This window comes from Balaenoptera ricei, chromosome 3 (genome assembly GCF_028023285.1).
Source record: "Balaenoptera ricei isolate mBalRic1 chromosome 3, mBalRic1.hap2, whole genome shotgun sequence".
NCBI classification, from domain to species: Eukaryota; Metazoa; Chordata; class Mammalia; order Artiodactyla; family Balaenopteridae; genus Balaenoptera; species Balaenoptera ricei.
This window is the reverse complement of record NC_082641.1, coordinates 149908228-149927152: the sequence shown is the minus strand read 5'-3', so window position 1 is coordinate 149927152 and position 18925 is coordinate 149908228. Positions and strand designations below refer to the sequence as shown.

The 18925-nt window shown below is 32.8% G+C and overlaps 1 protein-coding gene across 4 annotated transcripts in view; it reads right to left on the bottom strand.

Moving 5' to 3' along the window:
- The window catches only part of RANBP17 (RAN binding protein 17), a 322665-nt gene that overhangs the window by 271640 nt on the left and 32100 nt on the right, over positions 1-18925 (bottom strand). For all 4 annotated transcript variants that reach the window (XR_009502445.1, XM_059917665.1, XM_059917663.1 and 1 more), the window contains 6 exons: positions 17863-18028; positions 15035-15108; positions 12693-12812; positions 10753-10899; positions 10048-10220; positions 7824-8017 (listed from right to left, as the gene is read on the bottom strand). Coding sequence is in view for 3 of the 4 variants with exons in the window: in XM_059917665.1 (XP_059773648.1) it covers positions 7824-8017; positions 10048-10220; positions 10753-10899; positions 12693-12812; positions 15035-15108; positions 17863-18028 (874 nt within the window). In the remaining variant the exon portion in view is untranslated. The remainder of the gene's footprint in view (positions 1-7823; positions 8018-10047; positions 10221-10752; positions 10900-12692; positions 12813-15034; positions 15109-17862; positions 18029-18925) is intronic.

Below are 18925 nucleotides of genomic sequence, written 5' to 3'. Positions count from 1 at the left end.
AGGTAGTTGGTTAAACATGAACCAAATTATAACATAATCTGAATTAATATAAAAAATGAATCAGAAAAGATATTATATAAGGCTGCCATTGTGTCATCAGGAAAAACAAAAAAAACCAAAAAAACAAAACCCAAAACACTATAAGACAGGCTTACAGGGCAGCCACATATCTACAAAAAGAACTGAAGGGACAAGCGGGGACTGAAATCCAGCCTGTACTCTACTCACCATACTAGCATATTATACCTGCCTGGGTGCTTTTTCTAATTTGCACAAAGGCACCAAATATATTACTGAGTTGGTAAGAAAGTAAAATAAATCCGCAAAGGCCCAAATAGATGTCTGGGCTGAAACTGAGAGATATATGCATAGAAACAACTAGAGAACTTGAGCTTCTTGTTTGAAGGACAAAGGACAAAGCCTAGGGCATGCCCAATAAGAGGACTCCAACAAGAAACTCTTACACCCTTAGCAAGAAAGTGAACTGTCTGCCCTAGACAAAGAAAGACAAAACAGAAAATTGTCTAACTTGATTTCCATGTTAGTCACAGGAAAGAAGGAAAAATCCCTCAATTCAGACCTCACACAGCGAGTGGCCTAAATACAGACTACTAATGTGATATGAAAAACCTTATTCTAAGGAAGCAGTTTAAATGGTATTGAGTTGATAGTCCTCCTCCACCCCATTTAGTAGATGGACCAAACATTTCAATTAAAGGACAGAGATGGTCAGCAGTGATTTTTTTTTTAAAGGAAGAACTATACACTGTCTACAAGAGACACACTTTAAAAACAAAGACACAGACAGACTGGAAGTAAATGGATGGTGAAGGATATCCCATGTAAACAGAAAGCATAAGATGGCACTGGCTACAGTAATATCAAATGTGGTGGATTTTAAGATAAAAGGATCAATTAACAAGGAAAACAAAAAATTATAAATGTCTAAATGAAGCAAAAATTGAAAATTAAAAGTAGTATATGGGACTTCCCTGGTGGTGCAGTGGTTAAGAATCCACCTGCCAGTGCAGGGGACACGGGTTCGATCCCTGGTCCGGGAAGATCCCACATGCCGCGGAGCAACTAAGCCTGTGTGCCACAACTACCGAGCCTGTGCTCTAGAGCCTGCGAGCCACGACTATTGAGCCCGCGTGCCACAACTACTGAAACCCGTGCGCTCTAGGGCCTGTGTGCTGCAACTACTGAGCCCGTGTGCTGCAACTACTGAAGCCCGTGTGCCTAGAGCCTGTGCTCCGCAACAAGAGAAGCCACCACAACCAGAGAAAGCCCACGCACAGCAACGAAGACCCAACACAGGCAAAAAGAAAAAAAATGTTTTTAATTAAAAAAATAAAAAGTAGTACAGACTATTCCACAATCATATTTGGAGATTTAATACCTCTTTCTCTGTAAATAATAGAAATAGGCCCCCCTCCAAAAAAACAGAAAAAAATCAGTAAAAACAAAGAATATCTGCACAATACTATTAATCATCTTGACTTAATTTCTATTTACATACTACTATGCCCAACTATGGCTATGGTAAAATACATATTCTTTTCAAGCGTACATGGTCTGTTTGTCACGAAAGACCATATGCTGGGTCATAAAACAAGTCTCAATAAACTTAAAGTCTGAAATCATACAAAATGATATTTGCCGAAGGTAGAATTAAATTAGAAATCAGAAACAATAAGACAACTAGGAAAACCCCAAATATTTGGAAATAAAAGCATACTTCGAATAATCCATAAACTAACAAAGAAATAACAGACTAGAAAATATTTTTAACTAAATCATAATGAAAATAAAAGATCAAAATTCATGATATGCAGCTAAAGCAATGCTCAAAGCAGAATTTATAGCTTTAAATGTTTTTATTAGAATACAAAAAAAATCTAAAAATTAAAGATGTGATGCCTCCATCCAAAATTAGAAAAAAAGACCAAATAAAATCAAGTATAAGGCAGAACATAATAAAGCCCCCCCCAAAAAACTTATGAAATAAAAAATGAACAAACCAAAAAAAAAGAAAGAAAGAAAATCAGTGAAACTAAAAGTTGATTTCTTGAAAAGATTAACAAAGTTGATAAATATCTAGTTAGTCTATCAGGGGAAAAAAGAAAAAGGGCAAAAATTATCAAATGGATGAAGGGGGGTCAAAAGGTACAAACTTCCAGTTATAAAATAAACGTCATGGAGATGTAATGTACAGCATGGTGACTATAGTTAATAATGCTGTATTGCATTATTTGAAAGTTGCTAAGATAGTAGATCTCAAAAGTCCTCATCACAAGAAAAAAAATGTTTAACTATGTATAGTGATGGATGTTAACTAGACTTTTTCTGGTGATCATTTCCTAATATATACAAATACCAAATTATTGTTGTACATCTGAAAATAATATTATGTGGCAAGTATACTTCAATTTTTAAAATAGGAAGAATAAAAGAAAAGACATCACTTCAGATCCTACAGACATTAAAAGAATAATAATGAAATATTAGAAATAACTTTATTCCAGTAAATTTAAAAATAGGACCAATTCCTTGAAAGACACAAATGACTAAATTTGACCCCAGGTGAAAGAGAACATTTGAATAGTCCTATACCAATTAACAAAATTTCATTCATAACAATAAACCCTCCAGGCCCACTGGCTTCACTGATGAATCCTATCAAACTCTTAAGAAAGAAATAATACCAATACAACACAAACTCTTTCAGAGTGTAAAGAAGGAGGAAGAAACACTTCTTGACTCATTTTATGAGGCCAGTATTATCCTGTTACCAAAAGCAAAGTCATCACAAAAAAAGAAAACTACAGAAAAATATCCTTCATGAACATCAATGTAAAATAAAACTTCTGCAAACTGACTCTAACACTATATAAAGGAACAGTATCGTAACCAAGCAGGATTTATCCTAGGAATGGAAAGCTGGTTTAACAGAAAAATCAACCAATATAATTCATTATATTAGTAAAATAAAAAAGAAAACAAAGGTCATTTGAGTAGGTACATAAAAAAGCATTCAAAGAAATCAATGCCCCACTCATTATAAATAGCCTGAGAAACAGAAGGGAACTTCATCAAATTTATTACCAATGGTAAAAGGCTCAATGCTTTCTATGTACAAACAGAAACAAGGCCAGAATATCCATTCTTATCGCTTTTGTTCAACATTGTACTAAAGGTCCTACCAGTGGAATAAGGAAAGAAAAAGAAATAAAAGGCATGAAGACAAGACATAAAACTGTATTTTAGGTGACATGATCATATAAAACAATCCTAAAGAATCTACAAAAAAAGCTATTAGAACTAATCAGTAAATTTAGCAAAATCACAGGACACAAAGACAAAAATCAATTCTGGTCTTATATAAAATAGCAAAGAGTAATCAAAATTTACAACAGCACCAAACTATATAGGAATAAATTTTGTGAAAGAGTTTTAATACCTATGAACTGAAAACAATAAAACATTGCAAAGAAAACTTTAAAACACCTACATAAGTGGAGCAATATATCATGTCCATCAACTGGATATTAAGATGGACCATACTGATATATAGATTGAGGCAACCTCAATCAAAACTCTAATGAGTTTTTTTTTTTTAAGAAACTGACAAGTTGATGCTAAAATTAATACAGAAAAGCAAAAGATGTAGAACACAAAACTATTTTGAGAAAGAAGAACAAGACTGAAAGACTTAAATTACCTGATTTCAAGACTTATAAAGTTATAGTAACCAAGACAGTATAACATTGGCATAAGGATAGACATTTAGATCAATGGTACAGAATAGAGTCTAGTAACAGACCTTAGCCTTTTACGGTCAACCGATTTTTGACAAAGGTACATGATAATTCAATAGGAAAAAAGATAGTCTTTTCAGCAAACAGTGCTAGAACAACTTGGTAACTGTACATGTTGGGGAGGGGACCTTATCCTTACCTCACATCATTCACAAAAATTAACCCAAAGTGGATCACAGACTTAAACATAATAGCTAAAACTATTAAACTTCTAGAAGAAAAATATAGAACATATTCGTGACTCCAGTTACAGAAGATTTCTTAAATATAAAAAGCATAAGCCATGAAGAAAAAATTGAAAAGGCAGATCATCAAAATTTAAAACTCTGCCCTTTGAAAGACAGTTGAAAAGACAAACAACAGACAGGAAGAAAATATCTGCAACATGTATGTGAAAAAGGGACTGTATACAGAATATATAAAACACTTACAATTTCAATAATAAGACTATGTACAAAAGAACAAACAACCCAATATAAAAATGGGCAAAAAATGTGAACAGACATTTCACAAAGGAAGATATAAGAATGGCCAAAAAAGCACAACTTCATTAATTATCAAGGAAATTCAAAGTATAACCACAATGAGATACTACTACTAGATACCCAGTAGAATGGCTAAAGTTAACAAGACAATATCAAATGATGATGAAGATGTGGATCATTCTTAATGGGAATGAAAAATGGTACACTTTGTAAAATAGCGTAGTAGTATCTTATAATATTATACACACATTTCTCATATGACCCAGCAAACTGTCACAGGTATTTACCCAAGAGAAATGACAATTTAAGTACATACAGAGATTTGTCTGCAAATATTCACAACATCATTATTCATAACAGGCAAAAACTGCAAGTATAACTCAAATGTCCATTAAGTGGTAAACAGCTAGACAAACTAAAGAAAAAGCCATACTATGGAATACTACATAGCAATAAAAAGGAACAAAATATTTATATATACAATATGTTTGACTCTCAAAAACATTATCCTAAGCAAACAAAGTCAAACACAAAAGACTAGTTATTGTATGATTTCATTTACACAGAAACCCAAAAGAGATGAACCATAGTGACAAAAACCAGTGGTTACCTGGATAAAGAGTTAGGAAAATGGATCAAAAGGCATGAGAAAATTATTTATAAGGTTCTCTGTCTTGAATGTGGTGGTAGTTACATGGCTATGTATCTACTAAATTCAAACTGTACACTCAAAAAAAAGAAAAAAGATATTTGCAACTCAACACAGACAAGGGGCTCATATAAAGGGTTCTTAAAAGTCAATAAGAAAAAAAAAATCAATGAGAAAAAAAGAACCAATAAACCCAACAACAAAAAAATAAGCCAAAAAAATGAGTAATTCTTTTACATAAAAAGAAGACCAAATAGCTCTTAAATAAACAATGCTTAACCTCACTGATATGAGAATGTTAAATTATACTGAGAAATCATTTTTCACCTATAGGATTGCCAAAAATTCAAAAGCTTGGTAATACTGTCCTGTGAAGGCAATAACATGGAACTCTCATAGACTGCTGGTGGACAAGTAAATTGGTGCAGTCCTTACAGAGAGTAATTTGGAAATATTTATAAAAATTACAAACACATTAACCCTTCTACCCAACAGTAATTCTGCTTCTGGAAATGTATCCTACAGATACACTTGCATAAATATAAAATGACAAGTACAAGGTTAATCTGTACAGCATTACTTTTAATAGCAGAAGATGGCAAACAACTCAAATGACTCTCAACAATGGAGAGAATAGTTAAATAAATTATGATACATTCAAAAAATAAATATTATTCATCTATAAAAATTAAGTATTCTTTGTATACTGATTTGAGAATAGCTATAAAATACATTGTTAAATGAGAAAAAGCAAGGAGTAGAATGTGAGTGTGGTATGCCACATTCCATGTAAATAAAAGGGGATAAGAACTTATATATTCCTAATTGTACATGCATACAGAAAATTTGGAAAGATGCAAAACCAATAAGAATCGTTATTTGTTAGAGTGAAGAATAGTAGGACAGATTATAGGACTGGAACAGAACACATTTTAATTTCTCTTTTCTGGACAACGTAAATATAATACCTCTTCAAAAGATTGGGTGAATTAATTAAAATAAAATTTGATATGAAAACTAAGAGAACAGACACATTAAAGTTACATGTAAAAACAGGTCACAAACTTGAGGACAATATTTACAATTCAAACAACTAAAGGATTAGTGTTAAAATATTATAAAGAGCTCCATTAGTAAAAAAAAAAAAAAAAAAGAACAAAATAATCCAAATGGCGAGGAGGAAATGAACAAAAGTCATGAACATATATATCACTGATGATGAAAGAACATAAACATAAACACTAAACTTCATTAATAATCATGAGAGTGAAAAGTAAAATATGCATGAGGTATATTACCTCAACTAGCCTGACAAAAAGTCTAACATTATGAGCCATTGGTGAGGATCTAGATCAGAGTGGTTGGGATATAAAGTAGTACAATCACTTTGTAAAATATAGTTTGGCATTGTCTACTGAAGCTGACTATGTAATTAATATATATAACAATCTTTACAGCAGCATTCATTGCATTAGCAGAAAACAGAAAACACAAATACCCACTGACAAGAAAATTCATCAATAAATTGCAGTGTATTCAAACAACAGAACTGCAGCAGTACAAATGAAGGAACTATAGCTACAGCATCAACACAAACTCTCACGAAGGCAACATTGAGAAAAAATAATGAAGCAAGTTGTAAAAGAATAAATAATTTGATTCTATTTGTATAAAGTTCAAAAATATGCAAAACCATGCATTATTTTCAGAGTACATACATATGCAGTAAAACTGTGAAGAAGAGGCATCAATTAACAAACAAACATCAAGAATTTTTTGCTGGTAGGAAAAAGGGAACAGCAAAGATATTGGTATTGACCTGTTCTTTAAGCTGCTATGTGACGGTGTTTGTTACTGCTAGTTACTATGTCTCAAAACATATAAATACCCTTTTGTGCTAAAGAAAGAAATCAGTCATGACAACAAGATGCTACCAAGCAAAATGTTAGTTCTCCTCCATCTAACTTATAAATAATGAGATACTAATAAAAGAGAACATTTCAAGAAGGTTAACTATTCCTCTACCCGCCGCTGAGCAGTATTGTGTGACTCAGAAAACAAACAAAAACCAAAAAAACAGATAATGAATAAAAGGTATTTTTAGAAGACAGTACGTAAATGTATAGGATAATTTTTAAAGAAATTTTTTAAAAGAGTTTAAATGGAAAATCACTCAAAGTTTGACTATCATCCCTTACCACTCACTTTCCAAACAAATATGAAAGAAAAAAACATCCTGGAACTGTAATTAAACTGCCTCCTATTAGAAATGTATATAGCCAGTTCCATTCTCATAAGTTATCCCACTTAAAATCTGAAAAGTGTATTTAATTCCCTATGTTCCTGAAAATCCTTTCGTATTAAGGAAATATACAGAAATCGATAAATTCTCCTTCAGTAAAGAATGAAAAATAAAGAGGAAATTGAGAAATTAAAATATAATAATAAAATAAAGCCATGGTGAAGGCAAGTGAACAAATGCAAAACCACGATGAGGTCTTCAGTAAATTTTTACTGGCTAAAACTGGGCTCTGAATTTGCAGTCAGATATAGCAAAGAAGGAAACATGATTAGTTAAAGGATAGTTATAAGTTAATAAACTCTACTCAAAGATCATTATCAGCTTTTTTTGATACTGAAGCCAGAGAGAAATATTCCCTGTGAATCTTATAAAGAACTAAAACCATCAAGCCACCAAAATACCCAGAAGGTTAATAAAATTAATGGATTATTAGAGGAATAGAATTGGGGGAAATAAACAAAAATACGTTGCAGTAAAATTATTAAATAAATTGATTAATGAAGCTACTTAAAATTCAACATACTACCATATTATTATATTATTTATATGGTCATATAAAATTTACTGACCTTCCTGAATTGCCATGTCCACAGTTATTCCAGAAGCTGAATGCAGAAGCTTTTGGTAATTCTGTGCATTTTGATCAAACAACTGTACAAGAAGAGTGCATGTCTTCTCATATTCACATCTGCTAACAGTGCACAACTGCTCCAACTGCTGAAACACAGTGGCGGTATCATCCAGTGGATCATCTAAATTATCTCTGCAAATATATAAGAAAAGGATTGCAGATGACATTAGAATGAGATGTACTTTTATTCACCACAAATAAGCTTTATTTATGTTAAATAAAAATTCTATCATGGATAAAGAAATAAAAGACATAGACTGGAAGGTAAGAAATAAAATGTCTATATTTGAAAATGTGAACCACAAGAAAGCTACTAGTACTAACAGCTGAGTGTATTTCCAAGGTGCTAGCAATACAGGTCAATATATAGAATTCATTACTATATACTAACATGAATTGGAAATTTAAATTTAAAAAACAGTATCTCCAAAGGCACCAGAAAACATAAAACACTAATTAAATCTTAAATATATGTAAGATCTAAAGACTGAATAATACAAAACAGTGATGAAAGGAATCACAGAAGAACTAAATAAATTAAAAGATAAACATGCTCATTGGCTAAAAGACTCAATATTGCTGAGATGTCAATTCTTCCTCCAAATTAATCTACAAATTCAATGCAATTCTAGTCAAAATTCCAGCAGGACTTTTTTTTGTAGATACTGACAAGATGATTCTAACAGTTATACAGAAAAGCAAAGGAAGTAAAAGAGCCAAAACAAAAGAGCCCTTTAAAAAGGGAAAACCAAGATGAAAATTCACACTACCTGATTTCAAAGCTTATTATAAGGCTACAGTACTCAAGGCAGGGGCTACTGGCAGAAGGAGAAACACATAGACTAATGAGAATAGAGTCCAAAAATAGAACCATACATATGTGGTCAATTAATTTTTGAAAACAGAGTAAAGACAATTCAATGGAGAAAGGACAGTCTTTTCCACAAATGGTGTTGGGGATAACTGGTCTTCCCTATGCAAAAAAGAAAAAAAGGAAAGAAAAAGAACATTGAGTCTAAACCTCATATCATATAAAAATTAACTCAAAATGGATTATGGACCTAAATTTAAATTATAAAACTTCTAGAAGAAAAAAATAAAGGATAAATTGGACTTCATTAAACTTTAAAACTCCTGCTCTTTGAAACACTCTGTTAAGGAAATGAAGAGGCAAGCAAAGGACTGGGAAAAAATATTTGCAAAACACATATGATAAAAAGACTTGTGACCAGAATATACAGACCTCTCTAATCTCAATATAAGAAAATAAACAACCCAATAAAAAAATGGGAACATATTTGACAGGCATTTTACCAAAGAGTATATACAAATGGTAAATAAGCACATAAAAGGATCCTCAACATTGTTAGTTATTAAGGGAATGCAATTTGAAACCACAATGAGGCACCACACCTATTAGAATGACTAAAATTTTTTAAAACTGACAATATCAAGTGCTGGTGAGGATGCAGAGCAATTGGATTTTTCATACACTGCTGGTGGGAACGTGAAATGATACAGCCACTTTGGAAAACAGTTTGGCAATTTCTTATAAAGTAAAATATACACTTACCAGGCAACCCAGAAATCTCACACCTAGGAATTTATCCAAGAGAAATAACTTAAATTCATACAAAAATCTGTATAGGAACACTTACAGCTATTTTACTCATAAAGGCAAAAACAGAAAGAACCCAAATGTCCACCAATAGGTGAGTGGACTAATAACTGTGATATATCCATAAAATGGTATACTATTCAGCAATAAAAAGTAAAGAACTACTGACACAAAATGGAAGAATCTCAAATGCATTATGCTAAGTGACAGAAGCCAGACTAAAGGGCTACATACTGTATGATTTCATTTATGTAATAACATCCAAAAAAGACAAAAATTTTAGGGAACAAAACATCAATAATTGCCAGATGCTGAGGATGGGGAAAGGTCTGACTACAAAGGAACCTAAAAAAACTTTTTGGGGTGATGGAACTATTTTATATCTTGATTGTGTTGTTAAACACAACGGCATACACTTGTCAGAGCTCAGAGAACTGTATACTAAAAAAGGTGAATTTTACCATAGGTAAATTATACCTCCATTTAAAAAAAATTCCAAGATGCAGAAGATGAAAATACAACAAAAACATTTAGTTTTCAATACCTCACAACTATGGCAACAGATTCCAACCGAGAAGTGATAAAGGCCTTCGTGATTTCTGGTGCATAAGTGTCTAATAAGTGGGGTTCAGTTGATTTCACAAAAGGAACTGATGCTACCATCCTTTGCCAGAGAGTTAATAAATAATGAACACTGTTGGGAGCAAATTCCCAATGCTACAAAAAAATAAAGCAAACGTTATTTAAAATGACATTATGTCTTCCTAGAATAAGAAATGCAGAGGCAAAATTAGTAAACATACAGTTCAAAATAAACTCTTATTCCGATTATAACCAATGAACATTTAAAATAGCAAATTCTGTTAAATGTTTGTGAACTTCCTTCTAATCTTTCCAGGAATATTTTTTCACAGAGTTGATATCATGTGGAAAATATGGTTTTAAAACTTCCCCCCAAACTTATAAAAAGAATTTTTCCAAAAACTAATCTGTAAAACTTTATTTCATTTCTCCACATAGATTTTGCTACAGCGTCTCAATTCGGTCTTTAATTATTAGATATTTAGATGGCCTCTAAATTTTTATTATTATAAAATTTGTTACAAAGAAGTTTTTTACCTAAAATCTTGCAATGAACATTTTTAGCAAAGTGCTCTAATAAATGTTTTTAAAAATCCCTACCAAATCTTACCAAGAAAGGGTTTTAAAACTATCTACAGTTTAACATCAACTATATATTTTTATTTACCTGTAGGCTAGTAATGGTAAAATTAGCAATCAATCTGATAACTTCAGGATACTCCTTCACCATAACTAATTCTCCCAGCTGGTAATTTGTCTTTAAACGAGCCAAAAATCGACAAAATTCATGATAATTACCTGGATTGGACAAACCCTAAATTATGAGACAAAAAGAAAGGCTTTTTAAAAATCTTAAAAACAAAAAACCAAATGATTCCTACTCGACTTAATGTTGTCCTAAATGATTAATAATAAGGAATCCGAACTAGAGGCTTTGGAGGAAGCTTTGACCATGATGACTAAATCATAACGTTTGGGAACCATTATATTAGCCCAAAAAAATTTGCATGAGAGACAGAAAAGAGAGGAGAAAAGGGTGGGGAGAGAGAGAGAGAGAGAGTGTATCTTGTGACTTAAACAGAAGTCAATACAAGACCTGAAAAATATTTAAGATGGAAAGTAAGAATTGGCTCTTGAAATCCTGGAAAAGAGCAATACCACTAGACTTACATTAAATGTGTACCCACAAACAACAGAAACATCTTTTAATTCAACAAATATTTATTGAGTACCTAGAGGCATTATGTCCTCAAGCAACTCCTTGTCTCTTAAGACATTCAAATAAACTGCTGCAATGTAGAGCAGAAAGTTTAAAAAAAGTACTACAAGACACAGAGGTAACTTTGTGGGGAGGACAGGTTAAAAGGAAAGACCAAGAAAGGTGCCCCCAGTGAGCTCCTTGAAGATAGGACATGTGTGTTATTATCTTTATAGTTTGAGAACTCTGCACTATAGCTGGCATGAAACAGAATTCAAGTATCTTTCAGTATCTGTTTAATACTGAAAGAGTTTGTAAAAAATTTCAACCCATGAAAAAATATAACATAGTTTCTAATTATTAAGGACTAATTTAAAAATATATTTTGTATTCATGGGTCTTTTAATACATACTTATAATTCTAAAAATATATATAATATTCAAATTAACTTTTAGAGCCATAAAACATCAACATGAGGATATTGGAAAATCAATTAAGAGAATTATCTGATATTAGCATATTATCTTCCACATACTGACTGATGATAGTGAGCTGAACAACTAAAAATTTTAAAGTATCGATATATTGGTAAAAATCCCATTTATCAGCAAAACACAAAAATTTCAGATATGCCAACAGTGAAAAGATAAAACGAATGCACAACACATAAAATACCTCTTAATGTGCAAAAACGACTGTTCTTTAAAGAGTAAGAATGTTTTCTTTAGGTATAGATATTATATGTCCCCCCTAAGTTATTAATAACCAAGAGACTTAGATAAACCTCCTTAAATCATCATTTAACCTTTTACAATTTATACTTTCATTACAGATATTTTAAACCAAAACCAAAAGTGAAACAAATTTTATCTAGGCATCCAAAATCACTAATTTATAATGGCTGTGCAATTCTCTGAAATGAACACAGCCACTGAAGATTTGCAGTTAACATAGAGAGTAGATTTAAAAATCTACAAACTTTTATTGTCCACAAGAGGGCAAAAAAGATATTATTTCATAATTTAAAACCACTTATTCCAATATTAACATCCAGATTTATACTGTCTTCTAGTTTAGAAGGTAGATATGACTCTGAATTAATCACTTCAGTAATTTAAGACGTGCAAGCAAAGTACAATGGTAAAAAGCAGAAGCATAATAAGATATACAACCTCTATTCATATTTACCTAAAAGAACAGGAAAAATAAAAAGAACAACACAGCAGTCAGTCAGGAAAACATTCACTTTTAAAAACTGCCCATTTATACTACAAATGAGATCCAAGAAAGTAGAATATGATACTTATTTTCTTCCAGAATCGTAATAAAGTCATGTTTATTATGCACCTTTCAGCAGAAAAACTGTATTTAAATATGGTAAGTATTAATTAAATTATTTCAAAAATACCTGAGGGTTTTCAAGTATCCTTTTTACTCCCTTGATTAAATTACCAAGGTACTTGGCACGTTCAGGACTGCTAAATAAGGACCTTCTTGTAGAAGCAAACTGAACTAAACATGAAAGTGCCTAAAAACAGGAACAACAAAATTCATTTCAACTTTAAAATTAATGTAAGGCCACATGTAAGGAACACTACTCTTTACATTTAAATTTTTAAAAATTTTAATGATAAAATAGTGTTATAGAATCCAAAAACAATGAAAGCTAAACATCATCAATAATTACCACCACCCATAACCCGTCAATCCCACCACTAGAATTCCTATTTCTGTGTAAAATTCCTCTAATATTTTTGTATATATTAAATACACCAGAGCAGAGCCGGGACCTGCATACACTCAAAGGCTCCCAATTGCTTTTGATGCCTAATCTGTTTGTAAACCAACGAACCAGGTGTTTCATCAAAAAGAAAATATGGTTTTGTTGTAGAATACATTTGGAAACTACTGTACAATATGCACTGCGCTATCCTACAAGTGGGAAAAATCCTTTAACTTTACTTAATCCAGCATGTCCCAAATTTATCTGGTGATAAAACATCTTGCCCACACCATTTATTAATATCTTGAGGAACAATTTGGAAAATGCTACTGAAAAAGTTAGATACAGTATAAAAATTCCTGCAAAGTGTCTGTGGCCTAGTTATCTTTCTGAAGTTAATACTTAATCAGCCAATTTCACTTCTTGGGTTCTTAATTCTACTACTGGAACCCACTGAAGCCTGTTTGTTCATTAACTGAGAGGCCCAAAACTGGCAACTTTTAGGCCAAACTGGCCCACATATGTAAACTTGCCCACTTTAAAAAAAAAAAAAAAAAAAAGAATTATCTGTCAATATTTAAATATTCCAGTTAGGAGATTTCACACAAAATGTCTGGCTCTCTTGGCAAGGGTGAGAATAGGGACAAAAATCAGAGGATAGCCTTTTTAGATGTTACTCAGTTGGCCACAGTCCTTAATGTTAAAAACAAAAAACAAGCAAACAACCCAAAAAACAAAACTCCCTTCTGATGTGTAGAAGGTTCAGGAACCATTAGCGTAATAAAAATATCCAGGGGTTTGGGGTCAAAACCACCTGCGTTTGAATCTCAACTCCAAAATTTAGTTCACTGCCCTGAAGAAAGTCACTTAGGCCATTCTGGATCTGTTTCCTTGTCTACATAGGGAAGATAACAATAGTTACCTTGCAGGGCCACTGTGAGGATGAAGTGAGATAAGCATCATAGGATAGGGCATGCCCAATAAATGTCAGTTACATTCTCTTAAAGCAGTTGCTTTCCACTCTACTTTTTAAGCACCAGTAGCTTGTTTGTTTTATCCCAAAACATAACTGTACATGAAACCATGGTTTTTAAATAACTAAAGACAAGACTCTTCTGGTTAAAAGACAGAAGGCTGAAGTTCTGTGGCACCACCTGGAAACATGAGTGTCCTGTGAAACCCAGTTTAAAAACCACCACCTTAAAACCCTCGATTTGAGAGCAAACATGTTTTCTAAGAAAGGGAGGGAGTATTTTTGTGAACCTATTCCTCCCTTCTAGGTGATAACATATCTAAACAAACATACTGCTGATATGTACTTTAAATGTGGAACATCTTTTTTTCAGGAAATGACAATATAAGAATTCCCCAACTTCACTTCTACAAGCTTAGATATTAAACTAACAACTTTCTTTTTTTTTCAATCTTGCCTGGTCTCTGTTTTAGATTCCACAAAGATGGGATACAGAGTCTCAAAGTTCCATACTATAACCAAAGAGTTTCAAGAATCTTTTAGCACACAACAGAATTTGATTCAAAAAGTAAATGAACAACTGGAGTGATGAGCACAAAATCAAGTGAGCAGATCCCCTTTGTTTCTCATTCGGAGACATCTGATGGGGGGCCACACGGCAAGCCTGACATGCAGCCAAGCAAAGTGGAGAAAGAGTTAGAGAGGTTAAGAAAAGGGAAGGTAACAGGTGGGGTGGCAAACTACTGGACTGAGGCCCAGAAGAAGAGCTGGGGACTGAGTAGGAAAAAAGATACGTAGAGGTTGATAGGTTGTCTTGGCTACAGGCAGGAACTAAATCACCAGTTATGGGTTTTGGGCTCACCAGTGAAATGACGGGAACTATGGACTATAAATAGAAACTGAAAAATAGCTTACGTAATACAAATCCCAGATGATGTAAGAATCTCTTATAAGAGGTAAACCTAATCAAGAATATAAATAAAGTAAATATGTACCACCCTTATATAAATATCACAGGTACTTTTTAATGAAATAATGAATGAGTTTTACTTACTAACTGAGATAGGAGTGGTGGAAGTGAATGATACAAATTAAAGAAAAGATCCAATGTTTCTGGTTCCAGGAAAACTGGAAAAAAAAAAAAATTCTAACACCATTACTTTCAATTCAGTGATCTTCACATAGTAAGACATTATCATACAAACCAAAAACTCCAAGACCTCTGCATGTGGCCAATCTTTCTTTGCAGTTAGGCTTAATTCCTTTTTAATTCCTAGCTATTTTCCTTTGAAATATGAAATAATACAAAGATAGAAATTAATTAGCTAAGATGTTCCTTATTTCCATGTAGCACCTACAGTTCTTACCTAGAGAACCTTCTCATTATTTTCATTTACATTAAGGTAATAAAAACATTTAAAAATTCAAATAGTATCAAAAAGTAAATAGTACTAAAAAGTATATAGTAAAAAACAGCTGTACCCTACTCCATTCCAACTGCCTTTCAACTCTTAGCTATATTTAAATACATGTTTCCAAATTACATGCTGTATTACATGTCTTTGACTGTTTTATTTTAGGTCTCAAATGACCTTGTTACGGTACACTCTCCCCTCTACTCCCACCACTCTTTCTACAATCCATCCTCTCTCAAAAATCTATCCACTGTTGTAACAATTTGGAATTAAATCAATTCTAAGTGTTTACCTTATTATGACTATGTAAATAATGTTAACAGCTAAGCCAAGTATACTATGATTATATCACATTTCCAACACTCCCTGGATTTAATCACAGCATCTTTTCTGTGCTTAGTTGTGTAGATCGATATCTGTCACTAATTCTTTCCAAATGCTCTGACAGATTTGCAAAATGTTCTTCATGCCATTTTCCACCTGGTCAATAGCATCAAATAACCTATCACTTCCATCTTCCCACCCCTTCCTCCTGAAGCCTTTTTCAACTTAGACTGGCTGTTCCAAAATGTGTTACATAATTATCTCCTTTTAATGTCTGCTGATAGTCATCTTGTGTTAAAGCTTTCCTGAACTCCATATCCTCTATTTTCTTGCTTGTATGTCAAGTAGCTTCATAAGAGCAAGTACATAAGGGATAAATTTCAGAACGATTTACATGTCTGAAAATATCTTTATTCTTTTATACTTGGTAATTTCAGTCTAGTTTGAAAATTATTTTCACTCAGAAGTCTGAGGATATTACTCCATTGTTCTCTAGCTTCCAGTACTACTGTTGAGAAATCTAATACCATTCTTGATCCCAGTGCTTTGTAGGTGACTTTCCTTCTGGTAGATTTTAGGTTCTCTTTGTCCTTGTTATTCTGAAATGTCATGATTATGAAGCTTAGTGTATTTTTTTTCATTATGTTGGGTACTTATGGGATCTTTCAATCTGAAAATTTATGTGTCTCATTGCTGAGAATTTTTTTTGGTATTGTTTGCAAATTGCCTTCTGTTTTTTCCTGTCCTTTCTTGAACTCCTAATAGTCAGATGCCAAGCCTCCTAGTTTCATGCTTCAATATTCTTGCATTTTTTTCTCCTATCAAATCTCTTCTTGCTTTTTTTGTTCTACTTTCTGGGATATTTCCTTAACTTTATCTTCCAACTCTTTTACTGAATGTCTTATTTGGGCAACCTGTATATTTGGAACACTGTCTTAACTTTCGTTTTTGAAACAATATCCTATTCATGTTTCAGGAGTGCATTACCTTTTCTTATCTCTCTGAGGATAGTAATTAAACCTTTTTGAAATTTACTTCGACTCTTCACTTTGTCTCTGTTTCTACTAACTCTCTCTTTTTAAAAAAAGATTTCTTGAGATAATCAGATTTATATGCAGTTGCAAGAAATAATACAGAGAGATCCCATGTATTGTTGACCCCATTTCCACAAATGGTAAGTTCTTGCAAAACTAAAGCACAATATCACAATCAAGAAGGCACACTGATAAAATCAAATCCACCAATCTTATTTGGCTTTCCCAGTTTTACATGTACTCGTGTGTGTGTGTGTGTATGTGTATTTAGTCTGTGCAATTTTTACTACATGTGTTGGTTCACGCATTCATCACTACTATCAAGATACAAAGTCCCTTTTAATTGTTTCTTTTAGTCTCTGACTTCCATATTAGAAGTTTTCACCAAATGTATGGTGTTTCTCTACTATATCTGATACCCCTGAATGCGAAACCTCTCCAGTTTAATTTCTCAAGGGAAAAAAGCTCTGGTCTTGGGAATGGAGGCGGAAGTACACATAGGGAAGGAAGGGAAAAGGGCAGTCACAGAGCTGCACAGAGGTGGTAGAGAAGATCCCGGGGGTGTTTGTGCAGAACATAGACTTTTTACCAAGTCCTTTCAGCCCAATTCCCTACCTCTGACTTCAATAGGAAAGCCCTATTGCCATCATCTTTCTGGGATGTGTGAGAGCAAGTGAGTTTGCTCTTTTTTGGTGTCCTTCTCTGTAAGAAAGTAAATTGCAATTCTGCTCTGCTAAGTTAGCTACTCTAATTCATTCTCTTTATAACTTTGAAAAATATGTTGATATCTCCTGCCAAGTTTATATCCTCTCCTACTGTTTATCTGAAAATTTCAAAACAGAGCTCTTCATTTCCCCACCTAAACTGGTCGTCCTCCAAATCTAGAGTTGTCTTTTCTTTTTTCCAAAATCAAAATATAGAGGTTACTATGATATGAACTGAGGAAAACAGATTTCAACATTGGGTATCAGCAGCTACATTAGGTTACAAATTTTTTTGAACTTTTTGATTGCCAAGTAAAAAACAGAGATAATTGCACATAAAGCAACTATACTGCTAATCCTGTGTATTTTATGTTGACCATTCCTTACACTAAACTTTTTTCTTACTTGTTCTCCAAGTTGTTGGAATCTGTACTGTACAAAGATCATCTGCAGATTCATCTGCTGAACTGCCAATGAAGTCAAAGTTAAGGCAGTTGAGGACCAGTTTCAAGACTTGCATTACTAGGTTTTGCTGACCTTGGTCCTGAAGGTTTAAAGGCTTGGCCAACACCTGAAAGAGGTTCAGAGTCAAATGAAACATTATGACATATGTCAATTAAAAGAATTTTACTCAGCTAATTTAAATAATTCTTCAGTGACAAATTAAAATAAGTAAAAAAAAAAATTTGCAAAGTTATGTTGTATATATTAGAAAAAACCTGTAATATCACTATCAACAAAAATCTACAATAGTAGATTAAATTTTCAAATTTAATCTTGTAAAATGGGGTTAAAACCTTTCATATTTAAATGCAAACTGGAGGTCACCTTCTAAAGTTGTAAGAAGTAACTTTAGGACAAATACTTTACACAGCACAAATGTATAAATGTACAGGATTCGTTAGCTCAAGGAGCAATTGGAACAAGCTGAAAATATAATATTCTTCAAGAAAAAGTAGGGGAGCTTCATGCATAAACGATACACATTCAGCTAACAAAGGTTCTCAGAGCTGTTTGAATGTGGAAGGACACTCACAAGCTCCTGGAGAACAATCCCGACCCCCTCAAAATGTTCATTCTGACACAACCAGAATAGATTATATCTCCTAGAGATACAATGTGAAATATTTGTGGAGGAAATGATAAGAAGCTTGGGATTCTGCTTCAAGAAAAACACAGAAAGAAATAAAGTGGTTAGAAGGATAGAGATGAAACAAGATTGGTCACGAGTTGTTAATGCTTAACTGGTTGCTGGGTCTAAGGGAGTTTATTATACTATTCCATCTTCTTGTGTATATGTTAAAATTTTTCATACTAAAAGAAAAATGTTTAAATAATAGAGGAACTTTTAGTCTGGCCTAGTGTGGCAGTTACCATGTTACTATACCACAGAACTTAAATAAGTAGAAACTAGTGATTAGTGGAACATACTTTGGGAAATGCTCTACTACACCAATTAACAAGCTTG